General features: G+C 44.4%; 1 protein-coding gene across 3 annotated transcripts in view; it reads right to left on the reverse strand.

The window, feature by feature from the left end:
- Positions 1 to 21,353, reverse strand: part of diaph3 (diaphanous-related formin 3) — a 361,935-nt gene that overhangs the window by 88,772 nt on the left and 251,810 nt on the right. For all 3 annotated transcript variants that reach the window (XM_053683159.1, XM_053683158.1, XM_053683157.1), the window contains 2 exons: positions 17,759 to 17,922; positions 2,050 to 2,185 (listed from right to left, as the gene is read on the reverse strand). In XM_053683159.1, coding sequence (XP_053539134.1) covers positions 2,050 to 2,185; positions 17,759 to 17,922 — 300 coding nt within the window. The remainder of the gene's footprint in view (positions 1 to 2,049; positions 2,186 to 17,758; positions 17,923 to 21,353) is intronic.

Genomic DNA, 21,353 nt, shown 5'->3' on the forward strand with positions numbered 1-21,353 from the left:
CTTTGAGTCTGGGAAACAGATATGAAACTATTCTCTCCCTTCTGGCTAGAACGATTAAGTGATTTTATATTTTAGAAAGGGATGTGTCTATCGGTAATAGCTGAGACGTGTAATGTGTAAGAGAAGCTGCTTTCTGGGGAAGCATGAGAAGTCTTTTCTTGGACTGCATGGTTCGGTGTGTGTGTGTGTGTGTGTGTGTGTGTGTGTGAGAAACTAATATTACAGACATAAGTAAATTTACATTTATGCAGTCAGTGACATTTTCACAAGAACACAGAACATTACAGTGATATGAATGATGTCACTGGGCTTTCTACTTTGACTGGATTGGGTGTTCAATAAATAATAAACCTCAATCACTTCCTCACATGATAACGGCCATGCTGGTGTGACCTGGAACACTTCTTTTAATGCAGCCTGAAGAATACGAAAGCAAGCGTAGACTGCCATTTGCGTTGACAAATGTCACGACATCCCAGGTGTGAGCCACTCGGACGTTTCGATAACGGAAATTTCCCCTCTACCCGGTGGATCCGATGTCAAGTCGTCATGACTTACCGCATGAGGGATCCTCAATCAAGTTCCTCCATGCTGCTATTAATGTGAGTAGTAAGACGCATTAAGAAATAAAAAAAAAAAAAAACAACTTTCCTACAGTGTATTGTAGTAAAAGTGTGTGTGTGTGCGTGTGTGTGTGTGTGTGTGTGTGTGTAATATCAGCATTATCATAAAAAGACTGATGACTGCAGTGGTCTGGAACGGACAGAGCTGTCTCTTCTTCCTCGTTCTTCAAGGGCATGCACTCAGTCTAAACCCTAGACTGCATGTTCAAAAGGCCCGGGACTCAAAAACGTGTCCTCTTTATTCTCAATGGGGCTTCCACAATGACCCTTGGACTCACTTACCTGTCCACGCCGTAAACCAGTATTTCTCACGTCACCTTCCAGCAACGTTGGCGTTAAGTGGTCAGGGCGAGCAAATAAATAACATTTAGTACCAAAAACACTTGGCGTACGTACGCTTGTTCCGTTCTTAATATTCGGTCCTGCTTTGTATCCTGAATCCGGTAGCGAGACTCGTTGTGCTACTACATGCTTGTTTAATGTCCCCAAAAAATAGAGTAGCAATGTTTTTCGCTGTTGTATTTAAGGGCAATTTGAGAGAATCAAAAGATGAAGGAGAAAAGAAAAAAAAAAATAAAATAAATCATTGCCATGGCTAGATGTAACAATATCCTTAATAGTGTTGTTAACCTGGGTCGGTTCTAAATCCGTTTCTGCTGTTCTGTTTGACGGCTTTAACCGTGTTAATTGGAGTGCAGCAAGCTGTTTTTCAGCTCATTGTGACACTAATAAACAGTAAAGCACTGAACGGATGCGCTTTATACACCAGTGTTTCCCTCCCGAATCTGCTCTGGAGTCAAAGGGTTGGTTGTGCTGGTGTTCTAGCTAGTTATATTATTTGCGTGTCTATACCGCTCTAGACCATGGCAGCCAGTACTGACTCACGGAAGCGCCACAGGCGAGCTTGGAGAGAGACGTAAAGAGAGAATGGCTGCCGTGGTCTTAGGGCCAGATGTAGGAACGTTCACGTTAACCTGGGTCAGTAAGAGATCTGTCCAGAGGAGATCTGTAAAACCGATCAGTTCCTGTACTATAGGAGCTGACGCCATGCAGATCCGGCGCGGACGCAGTGCTATATGAGGACTTGTTTTCTGGGTAGTGTGTACGGTTACATACATCATTTATCCTTTTCTAACTCGTGCACTGCAGCTGACGAGCATTACACCAGCCCACAATATCTCGTTACTCTCTCTGATTTTCCTACTCGACATTTACTACTTGAAATTTAGAGCACGACGAATTACTGCGATTCCTCTAGAAGTTAAATTAAAAAACAAAACAAGTGTCTGGTAAAGGAATACAAGTAAACGTATAAGAATTAGCGGCCGCATTCAGTTCCCCGGTTCTCCATCTTCGATATTTAGAAAACACATCCTGTTGTATTCATGAGCTCTGAAGTCCGCTCCGGTAAGCCTTTCTGCCTTACCTGCGTTGACCTCCAGCAACCTCTTCTTCCTCTGCTGTCGTTCCTGCTTCTCGCGTTCGGCCTTCTCTTTGGCAGCCCTCGCTCTCCTCTGCTTCTCCTCCGCCTCTCGCCTCCTCCCGTTCTCCTTCACCGCTTGCTGGAGGGAGGGAAAGAAGGAAATAGCGAGAGGGATGACATTGAGATGCCGAAAAGCAGACAGACGAATAGACAGGCTCGCTTTCGTCTAACCCACATTGCAAAAGAACATTTGTTCACCAGGGAGCACACGGTCGTGGACGAGTGCAAAGGGAAAGGAAAAGATGCATAGAACATCAGGTAAAGGAGCAGGACAAATGAAAGAGGAGGAAAACACTCGAGGGGCTGCTGAAAGGGACAGAGATCTCTCATTAGTTGTCAAAGTGTGACCAATAAACATTTCCAAGAAAAGACGAGGCATGCAAAAACAAGAAATGGTTTATTTTTTCATCTCCTACCTCCCTTCTCTTTATTTTTATTAGTTTGAGAAAACTGTTAGAAAGCTGTAGCGTCTTTTGTTCCTGAGGTCTAGGTGTACAGCTGAGAGCACACAGGAACGGAATAAGATTGAGGGGGGAAGCAAAGCTGAAAAACATCATTAGGGCAGTCAGAATGACCCAGGTTTCCACACGCTCTCCCCCCACCTCCACCCCCTTTTCAAACCACTCTACAAGCCGTGATACCATCATGGGTTCGTTCTTAAATAAGCAAAAATGGCACATTTCACGAAGACATAAAAGGAGCTAGGAACAGACCTGCAGATATCCAAGAGGCACTGAGCACCTTCACACATGCAGGCTTTATAAAAAAAGCCCTTTACGAGCACATAATGTAAGTGTCATTACGCAAATCTAAGGCGAGATTTACTTTGGAGAAGATTTAGAAAGCACGAGAGCGAGATTACTCTGACACCGTCGTATTACTTTAAGGTCAACAAGGGCCATGATTATTTCACTTTTGCATTTGCACAGAACTTGACGTAAAGTTTCTGCTTCCACGAGAACGTACAGCGCTTTCCACCTCTCTCTTTAAAATGTACATGATGAATACATCTGATCAAGGCCTCCTATTCCAGTAATGCACTTCAATATCATTTCTTCGTCCGTCTCTCATAGCTGATCGCACGACTGAAAGCCTCTAGTGCACTCTTCCTAGGTGTATATTTACTACATGGCTTAAAGAAATCCAGACTTCCAGTTTTATGGTTTTTTTTTTTTTTTTATTAAGCAGGATATACGTGCATTGACATTGTGTATGGACGTAATATAACCTATTCGAAAACGTTAACGGCGCTTATTCCCTGCAGCTTGCTTATGGCCACAGTCTCCCACTATCGCAGTAAATCCATAGGCAGCTAGAGGATGCTGGGAAAGATGCCTGTAAATCACTTTAAAGCAGCTTTCCTGTCTCCAGCTCTCTGGCTGTGCCTCGCACTCACCTATCTCTTTGAGCATTTTCATTCGAATTAGGAGAGAGAGGAGAGCGCTGAAGTGTGAAAGCACAGACAACATCAATATTAATACAGGAGGGAAGAGAAACGAACACGGCGGTAACACAATGTTCAACGGGGTCAGGCTCGAGGACAAAAAAAAATGCCAAGGTGTTTATCAGGAGACAGCTGCAAAGGTACAAGTTTGCATTCAGTATTTATGAGGTCTTTATAAATCCATTTAAAAGGCATCCAGTATTTATAATGCCTTTATAAATCCATCAATAACTCTTACGCAGCCATATACTGACCTGAAACATGTCCTACTCTTTTCTTTTTTTTTTTACTAGGGTTTGTTTTTCACTTTTAATTAAACGATATCGAGATTCTCACAATAATAAACACGTTTTCGGGTCCCTCCAGGGCTCTCGGGAGGTTTGTGGAACGGAGATGGCGGCAATGTGTGTTTGCCGTTTCATCAATCCAGACGCACTTCACAGAGTGGCTCTTATCCAGCAGGCAATGAGTTGTGGGGTCTGATCTGGCCGACCTGGTCAGTGGTGTGGTGCTCACAGTGAGCCACACTTGCCTCAAGCATCAATAGAGTGGAATGGCTAGAGGCCATTACACTGCAGTGGTCAAGAGGCTCCTGTAAACCTCGCCAAAGTGATGAGAGTCCTATTTCAGACGCGGCCAATATGTTTTCAGTCAGTTATTTAAAAAAAAAAAAAAGAATTGTTTCTATTTTAAGTATCAGAGATACAGGCAAATCACCTTGATGTCCTATTTACACATCAGTTTAAAACGACAGATTATTTTATACACATGAACTGTGTGTCCTTTTCGATAATGCTCAATGTACACTCAGTTGTAATAAATAATAATCAAGTTATGATCAATAATAATTGATGTCCTGATTGGTCTTGAAAAATCAATGCATCAATCCAATCTGTCCGATTGTTACACCCCTAGCTGTACACACATTCTGTACTGCAATGTCCATCCATCCATCTTCTACTGCTTACTGCTTTTCAGGGTCACGGGGAACCTGGAGCCTATCCCAGGGAGCATGGGGCACAAGGCGGGGTACACCCTGGACAGGGTGCCAGTCCATGCACAATCACATACACACTCACACACCCATTCATACATTAGACACACCAATCAGCCTACGTTTTTGGACTGGGGAGGAAACCGGAGTACCCGGAGGAAACCCCCGGGTACTCCGTGGCACACAGGGCCACGGTGGGAATCGAACCCCCGACCCTGTAGGTGTGAGGCGAACGTGCTAACTAAGCCACCGTGCGCCCCCTGTACTGCAACGTGCAGTAGTAAAATGCTGAAAACGTGACAGATATAAATAATACCGGTGACGCATTTGTAGCACTTCCTTTCTCCTTTTTAACAACAGCCAGCTCCCTTATGAGGATGGCTGTACCAAGAAGGCTCAAAGCTGTCGAGAAGATTGCTCTGGGAATCAAAAATAAAAGAAAATCAAACAAATAATCGTAACACATTTTCAGCTATTGTGCTGAATAATTCCATGTGTTAAGTTGCCCAACTGTTTGGCGCAGTATGTACACATTTCCATCGCGTTTTAATCTGACGGGAACAGCGCTTGATGTGTTTTAGATATAATAATCTGTTGAGCAGGACTGTGCACCGTCTGTCTCTCTTCCCACTCATAAACGCCCATCAGCCACAAACACAGACGTGCCTTCGCAGTCGACTGAGTGCAACTCTGAAGTGCGCATACAATTCCTCTCTATTCTATGTTCACTTGAGCCTCTGCAAAGCCTGGCCCAGCAGCTACTGGCAGTGAGACAGGCATGGTTTTCAGAAGTGCTTGCCTGTGGGAGCTTCTGCTTCTCTGCCTTTTCAGAGTTAGACCGTAATGAAAATGCACACGCGCACTTCACAGATCAAAACATACACTGCTGTTAAGTGATGTTTAGCATCACTTAATGAGTTCAAACTGCAATTAATTAGCTGACAGGTGAGACATGGTTTATTGTGCTCACACACGAACACGTTTTAAAGGGCATCCGGTATGAAAACGCACGTTTTCCTCAGCTCTCTGAACCAAACGAGCGAGTGCAATAGAGATTGTAAACGCTGTCCGGTTCTCCTCAGTCTATACGAGCGATTTATGGAAACTAAGACGTTTTCCCGGTTTATGAACAGATTAGCCACGCCCACTCACTTTGCAACGGATTAGTCACGCCCGGTCATTTATAACGCAAATGTACTTCGCCCACGTGTACGTGCGCGCACATATCCGTTACGTAAACAGCACTGTTCACATACTGACTCGCGGACGGCACGGCGCAGCCAGAACATCCGAGTCCGTCTCATTTCCAAGTTGAGACGTCATGGTTAGCGATTTCAGACGCAGCGAGTCGTCCGCTTCTCTTTAAACCTTTTGCTGTCGTCGTGATTGTCGTCATGACCTGCATTTCAAAACAAAATCCCTATATTTACTAAATCTAGACAATCCAGAAGACTGGTACTGGTGTTAAAATTCAAACCCTTTAACTGTAATAGGAAAACCCTTAGTATTAATACTCGGTAATGATCGAGAGTGTGCCAAGAGAAACGCAATCTTCATTTGTTCAGTCCGTTGCAGACCGAGTGTCACATGGTGCTACGCTATTTACGTCGGTATTGCAGCATTCAGGCGCGATCGCGTGCACGAGCGTCGCGCCAAATGACCGCAGGATATGTGCGGCGGCCATCTTGCGTACGCATAGAAAATCAGAAATACGGCCAACAGATCAGGCCTTACCATTTATATTACGGCAGATTACCACCTCCGCAGTCACCCCGAAGTCCGCGGCTGAGGTATTGGAGTGAGAAATGTCACTGCTGTGCCGTTCCTGTCAGGAAACGAGCGCGACTCTACAGTGCCTACGCTTCCAAATGACCCAAGCATTCAAAAGGAGTGGCTGAGCTTTACTGTTTCAGATTTTTCTAACTGAGCATTTCAGTTCAAATAAGAATAATAAAAAGTAAATGTTTAGCACATTTCAGAAACGAAAGCAGACGTTGATGAACAGAAATCAATGGATTTACCTCAGGTGATAAGACAGAGGCAGATGTGGATGATGCTGATAATCAATAGATTAGGTTGTTCTGCCTGAGAAACATACAAAAGAAACGTTGGTATGGGTCTGGCATCTGAGAACTGGTACCATCTGATATATGGCCCAACCGTCACTCTTCATGAGAAGCCTGATGTAGGAATGGGTGAAGCCAGCGACTCTGTCCGCTTCTCCGTTCATCCGAACCTCAGTGTTGAGATCCGTGGCTTCTTATTTGACTACCCAAGCAGTAAACATGTTAAGGGAGAGTACGGGGGGAAAAAGGCAATGCGGGTTATTGAATTAGGACAAAACGCTGCAATTTTGCTCTCCTCACTTCGCTCCTTCCTCATTAAAAACAGCAGCCTCCTTCCTTCTAGCCGCTGCCTGAACTTAATTATGGCGAGTGTGCCGGCACCGAAGGCCACGTGGTTTCCCCCACCGCTCGAGTCAAATGCAGTCTGACAGGATGAGCTGCCGTATGAAACGCCGCAGACAGAGTGAGTGAAACTAATTTCACAAACCGTAATTGCTTTGCTTCAGGCACAAGAGCACGTCTTTTGTTTACATTAAAGAACACTATCAATGTCAAACGATGTTCTCCGACTTTCAAATTCAATACCGGAACCATCAATATACGCCCGTACTTCCACTGCTATAAAGATCCGCTCGAAACCTATAAAAGCTTTACACCCAAAAGACTGAAATCCCCTCACAAAGAACACACATTCTTAACACTCTCGGTCCGAATGTAAAGTCAATTTCGACATGGAGCAAGCCAAAGGGCAAATCCAATTTCTACATTCACACAAAATGCCACAGAACCTGTGGCATGGGTGATACACAAAATGCTGTCAATGTGAAAGAGATAAAAATCTGTGCAATGTCGCAGGCCAAGAGAGCGCGAGAGACTCAATAGCAGGTGGTCAACTGCAGCTCAGCAGGTCTCCATTCACATTAGCCAAACAGCCAGTTAAAGACAATACCAACTCAATATGCTCAGTCAATGCCATTAGTCTGAGGGTGAGAGGTCCAAAATAAGTGCTCTTTAACATGAGTTAACAGCTATTAGAGAGCACAGAGGGAGCAAAAGTGTTTGAACTGAAAGCAGCTTCTTCATTCAGTCAACAGCAATGTGAAGAAAAGGGCACATTAATGACAGATGGCTACAGCGAGAGAGCGAGACAGAGAGAGGGAGAGACAGAGAGAGCGAGAGGGAGAGACAGAGAGAGAGACGGAGAGAGAGGGCGAGAGAGAGAGAGGGAGAGACAGAGAGAGCGAGAGGGAGAGACAGAGAGAGAGACGGAGAGAGAGGGCGAGAGAGAGAGAGGGAGAGACAGAGAGAGCGAGAGAGAGCGAGAGAGAGGGAGAGACAGAGAGAGAGACAGAGGGAGAGAGAGAGAGACAGAGAGGGAGAGAGAGAGGGAGAGAGAGAGAGAGCGAGAGAGAGAGAGAGAGGGAGAGAGAGAGAGAGAGACAGAGAGAGGGAGAGAGAGAGAGACAGAGAGAGAGAGAGAGGGAGAGACAGAGAGTGAGAGAGAGACAGAGAGGGAGAGAGAGAGAGACAGAGAGAGAGAGAGAGGGAGACAGAGAGAGAGAGAGAGAGAGAAAGAGAAAGAGAGAGAGAGAGGGAGAGACAGAGAGACAGAGAGGGAGAGAGAGAGAGGGAGACAGAGAGAGAGAGAGAGAGAGAAAGAGAAAGAGAGAGAGAGAGGGAGAGACAGAGAGACAGAGAGGGAGAGAGAGAGAGGGAGAGAGAGAGAGAGCGAGAGAGAGAGAGAGAGAGGGAGAGAGAGAGAGACAGAGAGAGGGAGAGAGAGAGAGAGACAGAGAGAGGGAGAGAGAGAGTGAGAGAGAGACAGAGAGGGAGAGAGAGAGAGAGACAGAGAGAGAGGGAGACAGAGAGAGAGAGAGAGAGAAAGAGAGAGAGAGAGAGGGAGAGACAGAGAGACAGAGAGAGAGAGAGAGGGAGAGACAGAGAGAGCGAGAGAGAAAGAGAGGGAGCGGTGTGAAATTATAGATGTGGCGAAAGGCCTGATAAGTAAATGATCTCTTTACAAGCATATTAAGTATCCTGATTTGAGGGAAAGTTGAGATTTTCTCTTCTCATCCTCTCCCTGATTGTGTATTCGTTATTAGTGAGCATCATTTGGATTCCTGTCTTCTCCACACTCCTGCTAAACATCTCCTTTCAATGAGTAAGTGAGGAGAGGGCACCGAGAGGGCAAACTCTCCCACACTCATACGGCTTGAGGACACGTGTAACACGCACGCACGCACGCACGCACGCGCGCACACAAGTTCAGAGCTCAAGCACCACATGGAATGAGCAAGGGCATATCGGATATTAGCATGTCTCCAGCTGCGAACGCTACAGCCAGTGCAGACTTGCAGCTGATTTAAACAACATGCAAATGGCAGAAGTCATTAGCGAGGTTAGGCAAGCCTGAACTCGACATACATCTGTGCCAATCAGTTATTCCTGGAGTTGGGGTGTTTGCAGATAGCCACAAGTGTGTGTATGATTGATATATATATATATATATATATATGTATATTTTTTGTACTCTCACTTTAATAAATGTCGCTCGCTCTCCCTCTCGTGCTCGGGCTCGACGGCTCCGAGCAGAAGCCGTGGGAAAGGCCAGCGCGGCACATGGTGGTGTACTGATGAAGCTTTGAGAGAGTTAGATCTCTGGCCTCGTAATTTTCTGGTCAGTTCTACTGTACGATCCGCTGCGTCTGCGACACTGATGTACATGCAGTAATGAATTCGCAGCACTTCCTGGAGCTTCTAGGGAGGTGTGAAATCAAACAGCTATTATTACGTCCCTTGAAAGCCCCATTTCATTCACACGCTTTGATCCAATTTAAAAAGTGAGATCCATTCTATGGGTAATGCAGCTCTTCACGGTTTCCCTAATTAATACAAACACGCCGTCCCCCCCCCCCCCTCCATTCTCTCTAATGCTGTGGACAATGTGATATATTGAGAATAAATCATTAAAAGAAAAGAAAAAACATGAATAGAAGCTGGTAATCTATTTATGAGTGAGTGTGTGTGTGTGTCTTGTCCAGAGCTATCGTTCTCTAATCAGGTAATGAGAATAATCAGAGCTTGAGGTGTAACATGGCCTAGAGCAGCGGAGAGGAGCACCTTCACATCTGTGGTTCATTTCACCGCTCTATTTATGGAGCGTTCTCGCCCCCCCCCCGCCCGTTCCACTCCGTATGCAGGCTAATTATAAGAAGGATAACTGAAGTGGGTCGGTATGTTAAGGTTCCGCTCCTCAACTCTCCTCTAAATCTATTCTTACGGGAATTCAGTTATTCTCAAGTGTTTAGCTGGCCTAAAGAGTTAGCAGGAGATACACTGACTTATGGAAGCCCCAAACCAAAGTCATTAATAGGTTTATCTAGAGAATCCAAAAACCCAAAATCTGACGATCACAAATGAGTAATCAACTAAATACTGATCAAGCGTTTATTATTCGCTGAATGGCCAAGAAAACACACAGAAATCACCCTTTTTTTTATTTTTTCAACATCTCACCACCCAGCACATTCGATCATTTATCTACTTCACCCCTGCGCACTTCTTATGTGATACCCAGGCATGACTCGAAGTATTATCGGTTAATTATTGTGCACAAGAAGTGTTCCACTATTACAGTCTAGAAATAGTCCTACTGTATTATTAACTCAAATACACTACATGTGGTTCTTCCCCAAACTTTTGCCACAAAGTTGGAAGCACACAATTGTGTAGAAAGTCTGTGTGTGCTGTAGCGTTACAATTTCCCTTCAGTGGAACTAAGAGGCCCAAACCTGTTCCAGAGCATTAGTGAGGTCAGGTACTGATGTCGGGATGTTGAGGAGGTCTGTTGTCCGGTCGGTGTTCCAGTTCATCCCGAAGGTGTTCAGTGGGGTTGAGGTCAGGGCTCTGTGCAGGACACTCGAGTTCTTCCACTCCAAACCATGTCTTCATGGAGCTCGCTTTGTGCACATGAGCATCGTCATGTTGGAGCAGGTTTGGACCTCTTAGTTCAGGTGAAGGGAAACCGTAACGCTACAGCACACAAAGACTTCCTATACAATTGTTTGCTTCCAACTTTGTGACCCACATATAGGTGTGATGTCCAGGTGTTAGCCATATAGTGTATTACAGTGCAATGTTAATCATCGCTTAGTTATCATCATACTCGGGAGGCAACACTCGTTTGTGCGAAACAAAATCGCAACAGGCCAGTATTCATTTTAAAAGTATTTAAACTAAATAATCACCCGTACTGTCCCGTTAAGGCTACGAGTCGATCGTTCCATGACAGTTTGAATCTGTTTGAAGGCGTTTGTGAAATGATTTGTGGTGTCGTCTGTGAAGGATGTTCACGCTGAGAGCGCGGTGTGCCGTTTACCTCGGAGATCTTCAATCGCTCTAGTCTACATTCAGCATCGGTGTCAGAACCAAACCCCCTGGAGCAATCAAACGCCTGGATAGGTGTGCACACGCCTCTCTCGATATCATATGAGCGGTGAAGAGATTAGGAAACGCTGCGCGGGTAAAATTGGAAATATATCAATGGCTAAACATGCTGAATTTATTTATTTATTTATTTTTATTGGGGAAAGTTAAAATAAAAAGGAGGGGGGAAAAACAAACAAACAAAAAAACCCACCATTTTATTGACAGGTGGAGACTTCATCAGAAACCTATTAATGACTTCTGTTGGTTTGGGGATTCCAGATCAATTTTCTCTTGTGCAGGAAATACTGTATGTTTGTGCATGTGACACAACCTATATGTTAAATTTCCCGATACGGTACTGCATATGTGACAAGTCTTCTTCTGGTCTCTCTTTCTTTAACTGGAAAGCAGAGATATAGGGGAAGGGAGCGTGACAGTAGGAGTGCAGTGATGGTCATACAGGACTAAGAGGCTAAGAGACTTTAGGAGAATAAAATAAATGGAGTGTATGTGCCAGGGAATGAATGACTGAGTGTGTGTGTGTGTGTGTGTGTGTGTGTGTGTGCGCAGTCATATTGTTTGCCTGACTGTTGGTCCCCTGTCACTCCTCAGCATTGATTTAAACAAGCAGCTATTCAGGGTTAGATGATCACTGGCCTGAAAAAGGACATGGGTGTGTGTGTGTGTGTGTGTGTGTGTGCGCGTGTGTGTGTGCGTGTGTGTAACCCAGTTTGATGACCTTCTATACAGCCTCCTCCCAAATGGCAGACTGCTGAAGCTAAGCCAAAGAGACAAGCTGCACTCAGAGACTGCAATCCACAACAAAGTGGCAACAGCACTCTGATTGTTATTATGCAGAGCCTCCACTGATAGCAAACCACTAAGAGAGCATTTCACATCCCCTTCGCGGGACGCCATTCCCACCAGAAATTGTGTCGCACATATCAAGCAGGCTTTACGCTCTACGGTTTTCAGCACGGGTCTTAAAACTCATAACGTTCTCAATAAACTTAGTGTCACTGTGACCGAAGACAGCCAGTGAGAAAGTTCTGGAAGTGTGAGAAAATCCGTCCGTCCGTCCGTTTTCTGTACCACGTATCCCACACAGGTTCACTGGGAGCATGGACCCTATCCCAGGGAATATGGAGCACAATGAAAGCGGCATCCCACGAACGCGCCAACCACTAAGCCGACTAGAAATATGGTAATGATAAAACGTAGCAGAAACGTTCCAGTGGACGGAAAAAGAAAAAGAAAAATCACTTTGAAGAATGTATTGAAGTCTGGATTGCGTGGATTGAGGACGTAAACACGACTTCAAATGCAATTTCTTTCAACCCGGGTCGTTAAAGAATCTTCAGTGTATAATCTGACACGGAGAACATGTGTTATCGCGATGCCTGATATAGATCAAAGATTTTATTCAATCGTCTTATATAGTGTGACGAGCAAAAAGACTGCTGAAACGGCGCGGTGCAGAACCTCTTTCAGTTGGCGTGTGAAGACTCTTAAACCCGACGTGACACACTCGTCATCTGTATGACACGGATGTCACGAGCGAACAGAGGAAGACCGGGCTCGCGAGCAGCGCTGTACGAGATGCGCCACGGGAGCGCATTGTCATGCGTTTGATGGAAGACCCGTCGACAGTCTGTTCGCCAAATCTTCGACTTTCTATCGTGAAATGATTTAAAATAATAAAAGAAATGAGATTCTTCCCATCATCTCCGCAGCCAAGTGGAAAATGACTTTGCATTTCAAATGGCATTTCATAAAGCAGACAGCCCGCGTGCCTCCGTCGTCAGATTGCTACACGGTAACAGTCGGGAATGCGATGAGAGGAGTGTGTAAGAGCATGCGCAAACCCGGGCGGCGGTACGCACACGCTCGCTCCAGCTCATTTGTAACGCGAGGAAGACAAAAGGCACGGGAGCGTGAAATCCATTTTGGCGGGTCATGTGTTGAGCCGTTAGCTTGGCGCTGAAGAGCGCTGTCGGGCTGCTAATTATCTAGCTTTATCTCTGCCCCCCAGGCCTGCGCTGCTGAATGCACGGTGCGCTTAAACCGCAAAGCACACACAGGGGCTGATGGCTTGGTTTTGGGTAAGTTATGTTTTTATGTATGTATGTATGTATGTATGTACATGGAAAGTATGTTGATGCAAGAGGGACTCGTTTACCACTTGTTAAAAACAACAAACAACAACAACTGTGATGTAGTAAGAGCTAAAACACTGGCCACTTTTAGACTGACTGTACATGGATTACACTGCAATATAAAAGTCTCCTGATTGATATCTACGGTGCCTTGCATAAGTATTCACCCCCTCACTTCGTCTCGCCATGAACACACCTGTTCCGGAGAACATAGCTAAAAGAAACAGCATCAGGGAGACCACGAAGCTATCAAAACAAATTTACATCTGTTCGTTTAGCGGACGCTTTTATCCAAAAGCGACTTACAGATGAGGAAATACAAGTAAAGCGATATATCAAGCGGAGAACAACACAAGTAGCGCTACTACACAAGATTTTTAATTTAGTTCTAGAAAAGCAAAGTGCACAGAGTAGAGGCGTAAGAGCCAGAGTAAGTGTTTTTTTGTTTTTTTTTAAGAATAATGTGGGGTTGGCGTTTTAGGGGTGGGTTAGGTGTTCACGGAAGAGGTGGGTCTTTAGCTGCTTTTTGAAGATGGTGAGAGATTCTGCGGTCCGGATTGAGGTTGGAAGTTTTATTCTGGACAGGGATCTTGAGCCACGCCGAGTAGACACTACTAAGCATCGGTCATTAACCGATCAAAGATTGCGTGAGGGAACGTAAGCCTTCAGGAGAGAGTTGAGGTAGGAGGGTGCTGATCCAGACAAGATCTTGTACGTGAGCATCAAGGCCTTGAATTTTTTGCGGGCGGCTACAGGAAGCCAGTGGAGGGAGATGAAGAGGGGTGTGACGTGGGTTCTCTTGGGCTGGTTGAAGACAGGACAAAGTTCAAGAAAAGTCTTACTCAACCCTTATTGAAAAGAAAAAAAACCCAAAAGAACATGGCAGAACCATGACTCTGGACTGCTAGGCACACTCAAAGTCATAAAGAAAATGTAGAACGCTGCGCTACTTGAGAAAATGGTCGTGTAACATCTGTCACAAAGGCGTCGTGCTAGAAATGAGAACTGTTCTATTTCAGCCTGCTCTGTAACTACGTAATACCCTGCTTGCTAACCTGCAATTTAGCACTTTGCATGAGACAATGAGACACTAAACAATGATGACCGCTAGCTGTAAGCAACAATTATTCGAACGTTACGTTTGTAAAACATCTCTGTGCTTGCAGCCGGTTCTTAACATTAAAACTGACATACGCTCCCAGAGCATTACAGAAACTGCACCAAATGGACTTGAAAGGAAAATCTATCGGGACGTCCTTGTTAGGACAGGTTCCAGCGTTTAGGATGGCTGAAGTTCGAAGAAGAACTTGAATGGTTTAGGACACGCTCAGGCAATTAGGAGGGATAACTGATCTGACGAGGTCCGTCTTTGCAGCACCCCGTTTCATCTAACGAACTAACATATCGGTGAAGATGTCATGCTAACCAAGAATGTCACACATAGTTAACTAACCTGGCTAATTTATATTGCTTTAACAAACCTACATAGCTGGCCTAAAATAATCAGCATGAAACTAGCTAGCGAATGCTAGCCAGCCAGCTCACCTTCTTACTGAGGAGTTGCCTGGATGAGACACGTGTAGCGAGATAACCATGTTCAAATGGTTTCCAAAGCTTTGGATTTCAGAGCCACGGCAACGGCGTCGATGTTGTAATCGTAAAACATTACGTCTCGAACGTGCCCACAAACACCAGGGACTCGTACGCCTTCACGTTCCTTATAACAACACCACTCAGAGTTTCTATGACATATATCCCCGAACATTTCCAAACACTGCAGGCTAGACCACCGTTAGCATGATTTAGCTACTAACAGAGACTGCTACGAGACATAAGGATCGTCTAGCAGTCCTTCCAGGACTTTCCCATCGCAGAAATGAACTCAAAAATCAAGCAAATGCCACAATATTCAGAGGACCTTGCAATTTTTCCTAAATTACTGCAGATTTGGGCCAAGACGCATCATGTGATGTCATCACAACTCGCATTCAGCCAAAGCCCTCTTCAGTTCACGTGTTGAACATGAGTACAGCTAAAAGGGCTCATTGACCAACAAACATCACTGAGAAACAGTTGTGCCATTGCAGTTTCGCCAATTCAAGTAGTTTCACGCAAACTTGCATTGAAAACGCAGGAAAAAGCCGAGCAAAACGACGCATTTTTGGCTGCGGAAATCTCCGCGTAATCCTGTACAGACTGTTCTGGTCTGAAAGTTTACCCGAATATTGCCTTTTAGTGCTAATCCATAATACTAAGTGGCTAACATTCTATCAATCGATCCAGTTCCTAAATATGACAGGTTCTTCAGTCAGATTATAACCAAGCGGTGTCAGGTTGCGAGGCTACTCGGGTCTTTTCGCGACTTTTGCTTGCAGACGCTGAAGCGGTCTATGCACATGCAAGCGTAATTTCTGTGTTAACGCGACAGCAAGAAGCTAGTCCCGTGAGCGTATAACAAGCAGCGAACGCAAGAGTGGCGAACATGGTTTTGTTTCGAACGAGTCGTAAACACGCCGGCTAGATTTCCTAATCGAGTTCAAACTATGAAAGTTCGTTTGTTTGTTTTCAACACTATGCAGGCTATAGGTCTGTAATCTAGCTCGTGCCACACCTCCGCAGTGTTATTGATTTTGTCAAGCCGGTGTTGTGTTCGGTCCTCTCTGTAACCACGCAGTGTAAATTTCATAATATAGCCATTTATTTAAAAAAAAACTGAACTCACAACATTAGCACACAGGTAATTAATTCATACTTGTAGATGAAGCATGACAACCACCTGTCAGTGTCTGACATCCAGAACAGATTATTAGAACTATACACTATACAGATGTCCTAAAAATACGGATAATAATTAAGGACTACATGCTCAGTGGGTAAAAAAACTAAACAATGATGTGTTTATTTTCTGAGGATTGCTCACCTGTTTAGTCTCCAGATCTTTATTCTAAAATGAAACAATTAGTTCAAACACTATTTTAGGCATTGTTTTTCTAAACAATCTGCTATTGAATAAATTTGTGTCCTTTATCAAACAGGGCACATTTCATATTTTAATATGCACAACATTTGGCCATGTTGGTGAAGTGAGAGCTCTGAACAGAAACTACCCTTCCTCTTAATATACACTACGTATATGGCTAAAAGTTTGCTGACACCTGGTCATCTCTCCCATATGTGGTTCTTCCCCGAACCGTTCCCTTCACTGGAACTAAGAGGCCCAAACCTGTTCCAGCATGGCAGTGCTCCTGAGCACAAAGCGAGCTCCGTGAACACATGGTTTATGAAGGTTGGAGTGGAAGAACTCGAGTGTCCTACACAGAGTCCTGACCTCAACCACAGTGAAGATGTTTGGGATGAACTGGAACACCGACTGTGCGCCAGACAACAGTGTCCGACCTCACTAATGCTCTTGTAGCTGAATGAGCACAAATCCCCACAGCCACGCTCCACAACCCAGAATAATGGAGGTTATTATAACGACAAAAAGGGAACAAGTCAATATTAATGTCCATGGTTTTGGAATGGGATGTTCAATACTCAGGTGTCCACATACTGTAACTTTGGCCAGTGTATAATCAGACTGCACAGTGCATGATTGATTAGTTTGCACAGTGTATGATTAGACTGTAGTGTATGATTAGACTGTACAGTGTATGATCAGACTGCACAGTGTATGATTGATTAGATTGCAGTGTATGATTAGACTGTACAGTGTATGATCAGACTGCACAGTGTATGATTGATTAGATTGCAGTGTATGATTAGACTGTACAGTGTATGATCAGACTGCACAGTGTATGATTGATTAGAATGCAGTGTATGATTGATTAGTTTGCACAGTGTATGATTAGACTGTACAGTGTATGATTAGACTGTACAGTGTATGATTAGACTGTACAGTGTATGATCAGACTGCACAGTGTATGATTGATTAGACTGTACAGTGTATGATTAGATTGCATAGTGTATGATTGGATCGCATAGCGTATTAGATTGTACAGTGTATGACTTGATTGTACAGTGTATGATTGATTAGATTGTACAGCGTATGATTGGATTGTACAGTGTATGACATTAGATTGTACAGCGTATGATTGGATTGTACTGTGTATGATTAGATTGCAGTATATGATTAGATTGCAGTATATGATTAGATTGTACAGTGTATTATTAGACGGTCCACTTATTTTTTGGATCAAATAAAGATGTCACTGATTGCTCTTAATCAGTTTACGCTATTGCGATAGAGCTTGTTTAATTCTGACTGAACATTCATTTGGATTATTCATTCATTATGAGGCTGCATGTAAAGCAGACACTGTAAGCCAGTGATCAAACTTGCCCTAATCCGCTTAATTAAATGCTCATCCATTTAAGGTGCGCGTTAGTTTTGAGTTGCAGCTCAACTGGAATGACTGAAGTTAGATATTAACACTCTGCATGCTGAGCTAAGTAAGAAGACTGGAAATAGGCTAGAAATCCCAGAGGGGGAAACTAACAGCAAGATCATCATCATCATCATCATCATCATACACAACCACAAACATGAAGCTAGACCGCTTACCACAAACATGGCTCTGAAGTTGCTCAGGTCTGTGAAGAGTTCATCCACCGAGGTCTTCTGGGGGTCGACGGCGAAGTACTCCAGCACGTTCTGGAACAGCGCGTTCATGTTGCTGTGCATGATGACCAGTTTCTGGTACTGCTCCCTCGCCTGAATGGAGAAGCTGTGAGGCTCTGTAGTTAAGGATTAAAATGTGCGTGCGTGCATGTGTGCATGTGTGTGTGTGCATGTGTGTGTGTGTGTGTGTATAGCACATTGTGTTGCACCGGTGATCCACTGGTGTTCGAATGCAAAACAAAGAATATGAATTCTTTAACAGAAGTGACACCACAGTGCTGCTGAAAGCTCGATTCTGATTGGTCAGATGGTATTGATTAATTTCTGTAAGAGCAGCTCTGACATTTACCAAAAAAAAAAAAAAAAAAAAAAAAAGTTGGATTTTGTTAATTTCAAGAGAAACAATAGAGAGAGCATGCTGTGGGAATAACTGTTCACTGATGTTAACTGATAAAGCAACTGATAACAGGAACGTGGACCATCCCCAACAATAATCATAACTACTGTACAAACGGATGAAAATGTGGCATTCTTTATTAATAAAAAGAAAAAAAAGTCATCAATTGGTATAGCTGCGGTTTAAGAGGAATAAAGCATAAAGCATGCTTCACATGACCACATCGTGACAGGTTTCCTACAGCAGCAGGCCCGGTCCTTACGTATTTCAGAGATGAAATCTTAGAAATTCATCTTTCGAGGTCCCGTGTACGAGCGGCTCTACGGTTATTACCATTAGTTCTTCCACGAAGCAATCCGACACACATTAAGAAGGCGTTGTAGATACGCACGTACATCCGGTTCGAATAACTCTCCGTGCTGATGTGAACTGCGTTATAAACGAGTGAACGCTTATAACATATCGTCTCGGACGAACGTGAATCACCAGCCGTAAAGCTTTACTTGGCACGTCGCTAGCAGCGTGGATTTGTTTATGTTCGTCAATGTTCCTGTTAGCGCACCGCATTTCACCGCTCTGCATCAGTTATTAAGCTCTATCAGACGTGTTTGAAAGCCAATTGATCTTGCATGCACAGACACACACACACACACACACACACACACACAGCTGTATTAACTCAAAAATAGTGGCAGGAAAACACAGAACTGACTTAGGAGGAGAGGTGGGTGAACATCTTTGAAGTAGATCAAAGTTTTCCTCTCACAATAGTGAACGAATGCTGTCCACATAAAGGTACAGATGGAGAGGAATCAATGGCCAGCTGGGGGGAGAGAGAGAGAAAAAGATAAAACAGAAAAGAGAAAAGGAGAGAGAGGGGGGGGGATCTGTGGCTGATTCAATGGAATCAGAAATATCCGAGGCTACAATGTAGATTTGGAACTAAACCCCTTTTTCTATCCGACACCGTGTAGGATGAACGCGGGGAATACAGAACCCCTTTAGTATTCGATACGTCACGCGTCGGTGTTATTAAACTTACTTCAAATTAGCGTGCCCGGGCTTAGCATATCAAATCATTCATGCCTCGAGTCATATGAAATATTGGCAAACTGTTGCGTGTCTTCTCTCAGACGCGCTCGGGAAGAACGTGCTGGGAGATCCGCGGGTACATTTTCGACGAATACGCCGTCCTGCTTTTCCCTGAAACGACAGACAGCCCAAAGTCCAAGCCTACCTCCGAGTTCAAGACATTTTTCTTTAAGTGGCGCTGCAAATATCCTCCGACTTTAATGTTGTCTTAAATATTAATCTTGTTTGGTGCAGTGGCCTCACTCGATGACAGCTCATCAAAACGTGTGTGAGAGAGAGAGAGTGTGAGAGAGAGAGAGAGAGCGCTAGAGACAGACAGAAAGAAGCCTCAGTGGAGTGTTTAAGTGAGTGAGAGTTGTAGTGATGATATGTAGCATGCTCCTGTGTGGGGTTCATGGACGTGCGTGCTGGCTGCCGGGTGAAATGTTTTTGACAGGAGCTGCTCTCTGTTTGACTAGGCTCATGTCGGCGAAGCTCGGTAAAACCCAATAACGCCACAAATAGACCGGCAGCGAGGCCTCGTATACGAGTTCCCTCGCTCGGCCCAGACATCTTTCTGTCATAATCGGTGAAGGACTGCACTGTGCAGTAGCAAACATCATGAACAGTTTACGACCTTTTCCAGTCAGAAAGGGAATTTGATTTCCTTTTCAGGGCTGGATGATAACTTGGTGAGCAGGTACAACTGGCAATAACGCTGCACTGACTTTTGTGCTTATTTATAAAAATTAGCCCATGGGTTTAAAACAAAACAAAACAAAACAAAAAACAACAACAACAACAAAAAAGTCCTTTAATGTATACATCAGCCACCCGATAACCAAGCTGATGTTATTTTTAACCTCGGCGCGAGCTTGTGGAGGCTGAGGCGTTACTTGATTTAGACATGACTCACTGTCGGATTTCATCGCATTTTCTTTCTTCAAGGATGCTTCCTTCAACTGTTTGTTACTGAAAAATAATGATTCACCGGGTTATTATTTTGCGCGGCTTACGCCTTGTCAGAATCTCTTTGGAGAGCCGTCCCTGAGCCCTGATAACTTATCTGTTCATCAAGCGAGGGTAGTAAACAGCACGGCATGCCATGTGAAAACGCGCATTTTATTGCTGTCCGTTCAAATAACGTGGCGGTGCTTCGTCTGGGATGAGGATTATACTGCGGTGAGTCAACTAATGAGAAATACTCCATAAAAAATACGATTCGGAGAATTTTAAACTCATTCAAAGCAAGCTGTACCGATTGATGATTAGAACTTGAAAGGGCAAAATAATTGAAAAATGCAGTTCGGGCTCGAGTCGCTAAACATTCATTCCATGAGAAACAGCTCTGCCGCACTCAACGGAAAGAGGAAAGAAGCGCCGACCTACAAACTTATCGGACTGTTTAACGTCCGGACAGCTGAGGGAAGGCTAGTCGCTATTTCGAAGCTCACTCACTCACTCACTCTCAATAACTGCTTCATCCCACACTCATTCACATTATTTTTTTCCTGTCCAAACCATGTACTGGCATGTTCTCGGGAGGTGGAAGGAACCCACGGAACTTGGGAGAAAACCCACACGGACATGGGGAGAAGAAAATCTTTCCGTCTCTTTACCTCCGTCTCCCTCTCTCGAGCCACGAACACGTGATTTTATGGAGATGCTAGTGATCCTGATCCTTTCTTCTCTCCGGACCTGCCTGATCCGCTCGGATGCCCTTCCTCTGGGTGAAGCTCTCATCTACTCCAGTGGACCTTCTCGCTGTGGTTGCTGGGACTACGGTTGCTTCTAAGGCCCCGGGACTGCAATTACAACACACGTTTTTGCACTCGGGTCTCCTTTAGTGAACAGCGGACTAGTTCAACAAACAGACTTCATGTTAAAACCATAATGAACTTTCCTTTACTTTCACACTATCCGTTGTTACCCAGATGAAGACGGGTTCCCTACCGAGTCTGCTTCCTCTCAAGGTTTCTAGCTCATATCATCTTAGGGAGATTTTCCCTCACCACCGTCACGCTCAATATGAATAAATTCACACACTTAAAATCTGTATCCTGTGTTTAT

This window comes from Ictalurus punctatus, chromosome 10 (genome assembly GCF_001660625.3).
Source record: "Ictalurus punctatus breed USDA103 chromosome 10, Coco_2.0, whole genome shotgun sequence".
NCBI lineage: Eukaryota > Metazoa > Chordata > Actinopteri > Siluriformes > Ictaluridae > Ictalurus > Ictalurus punctatus.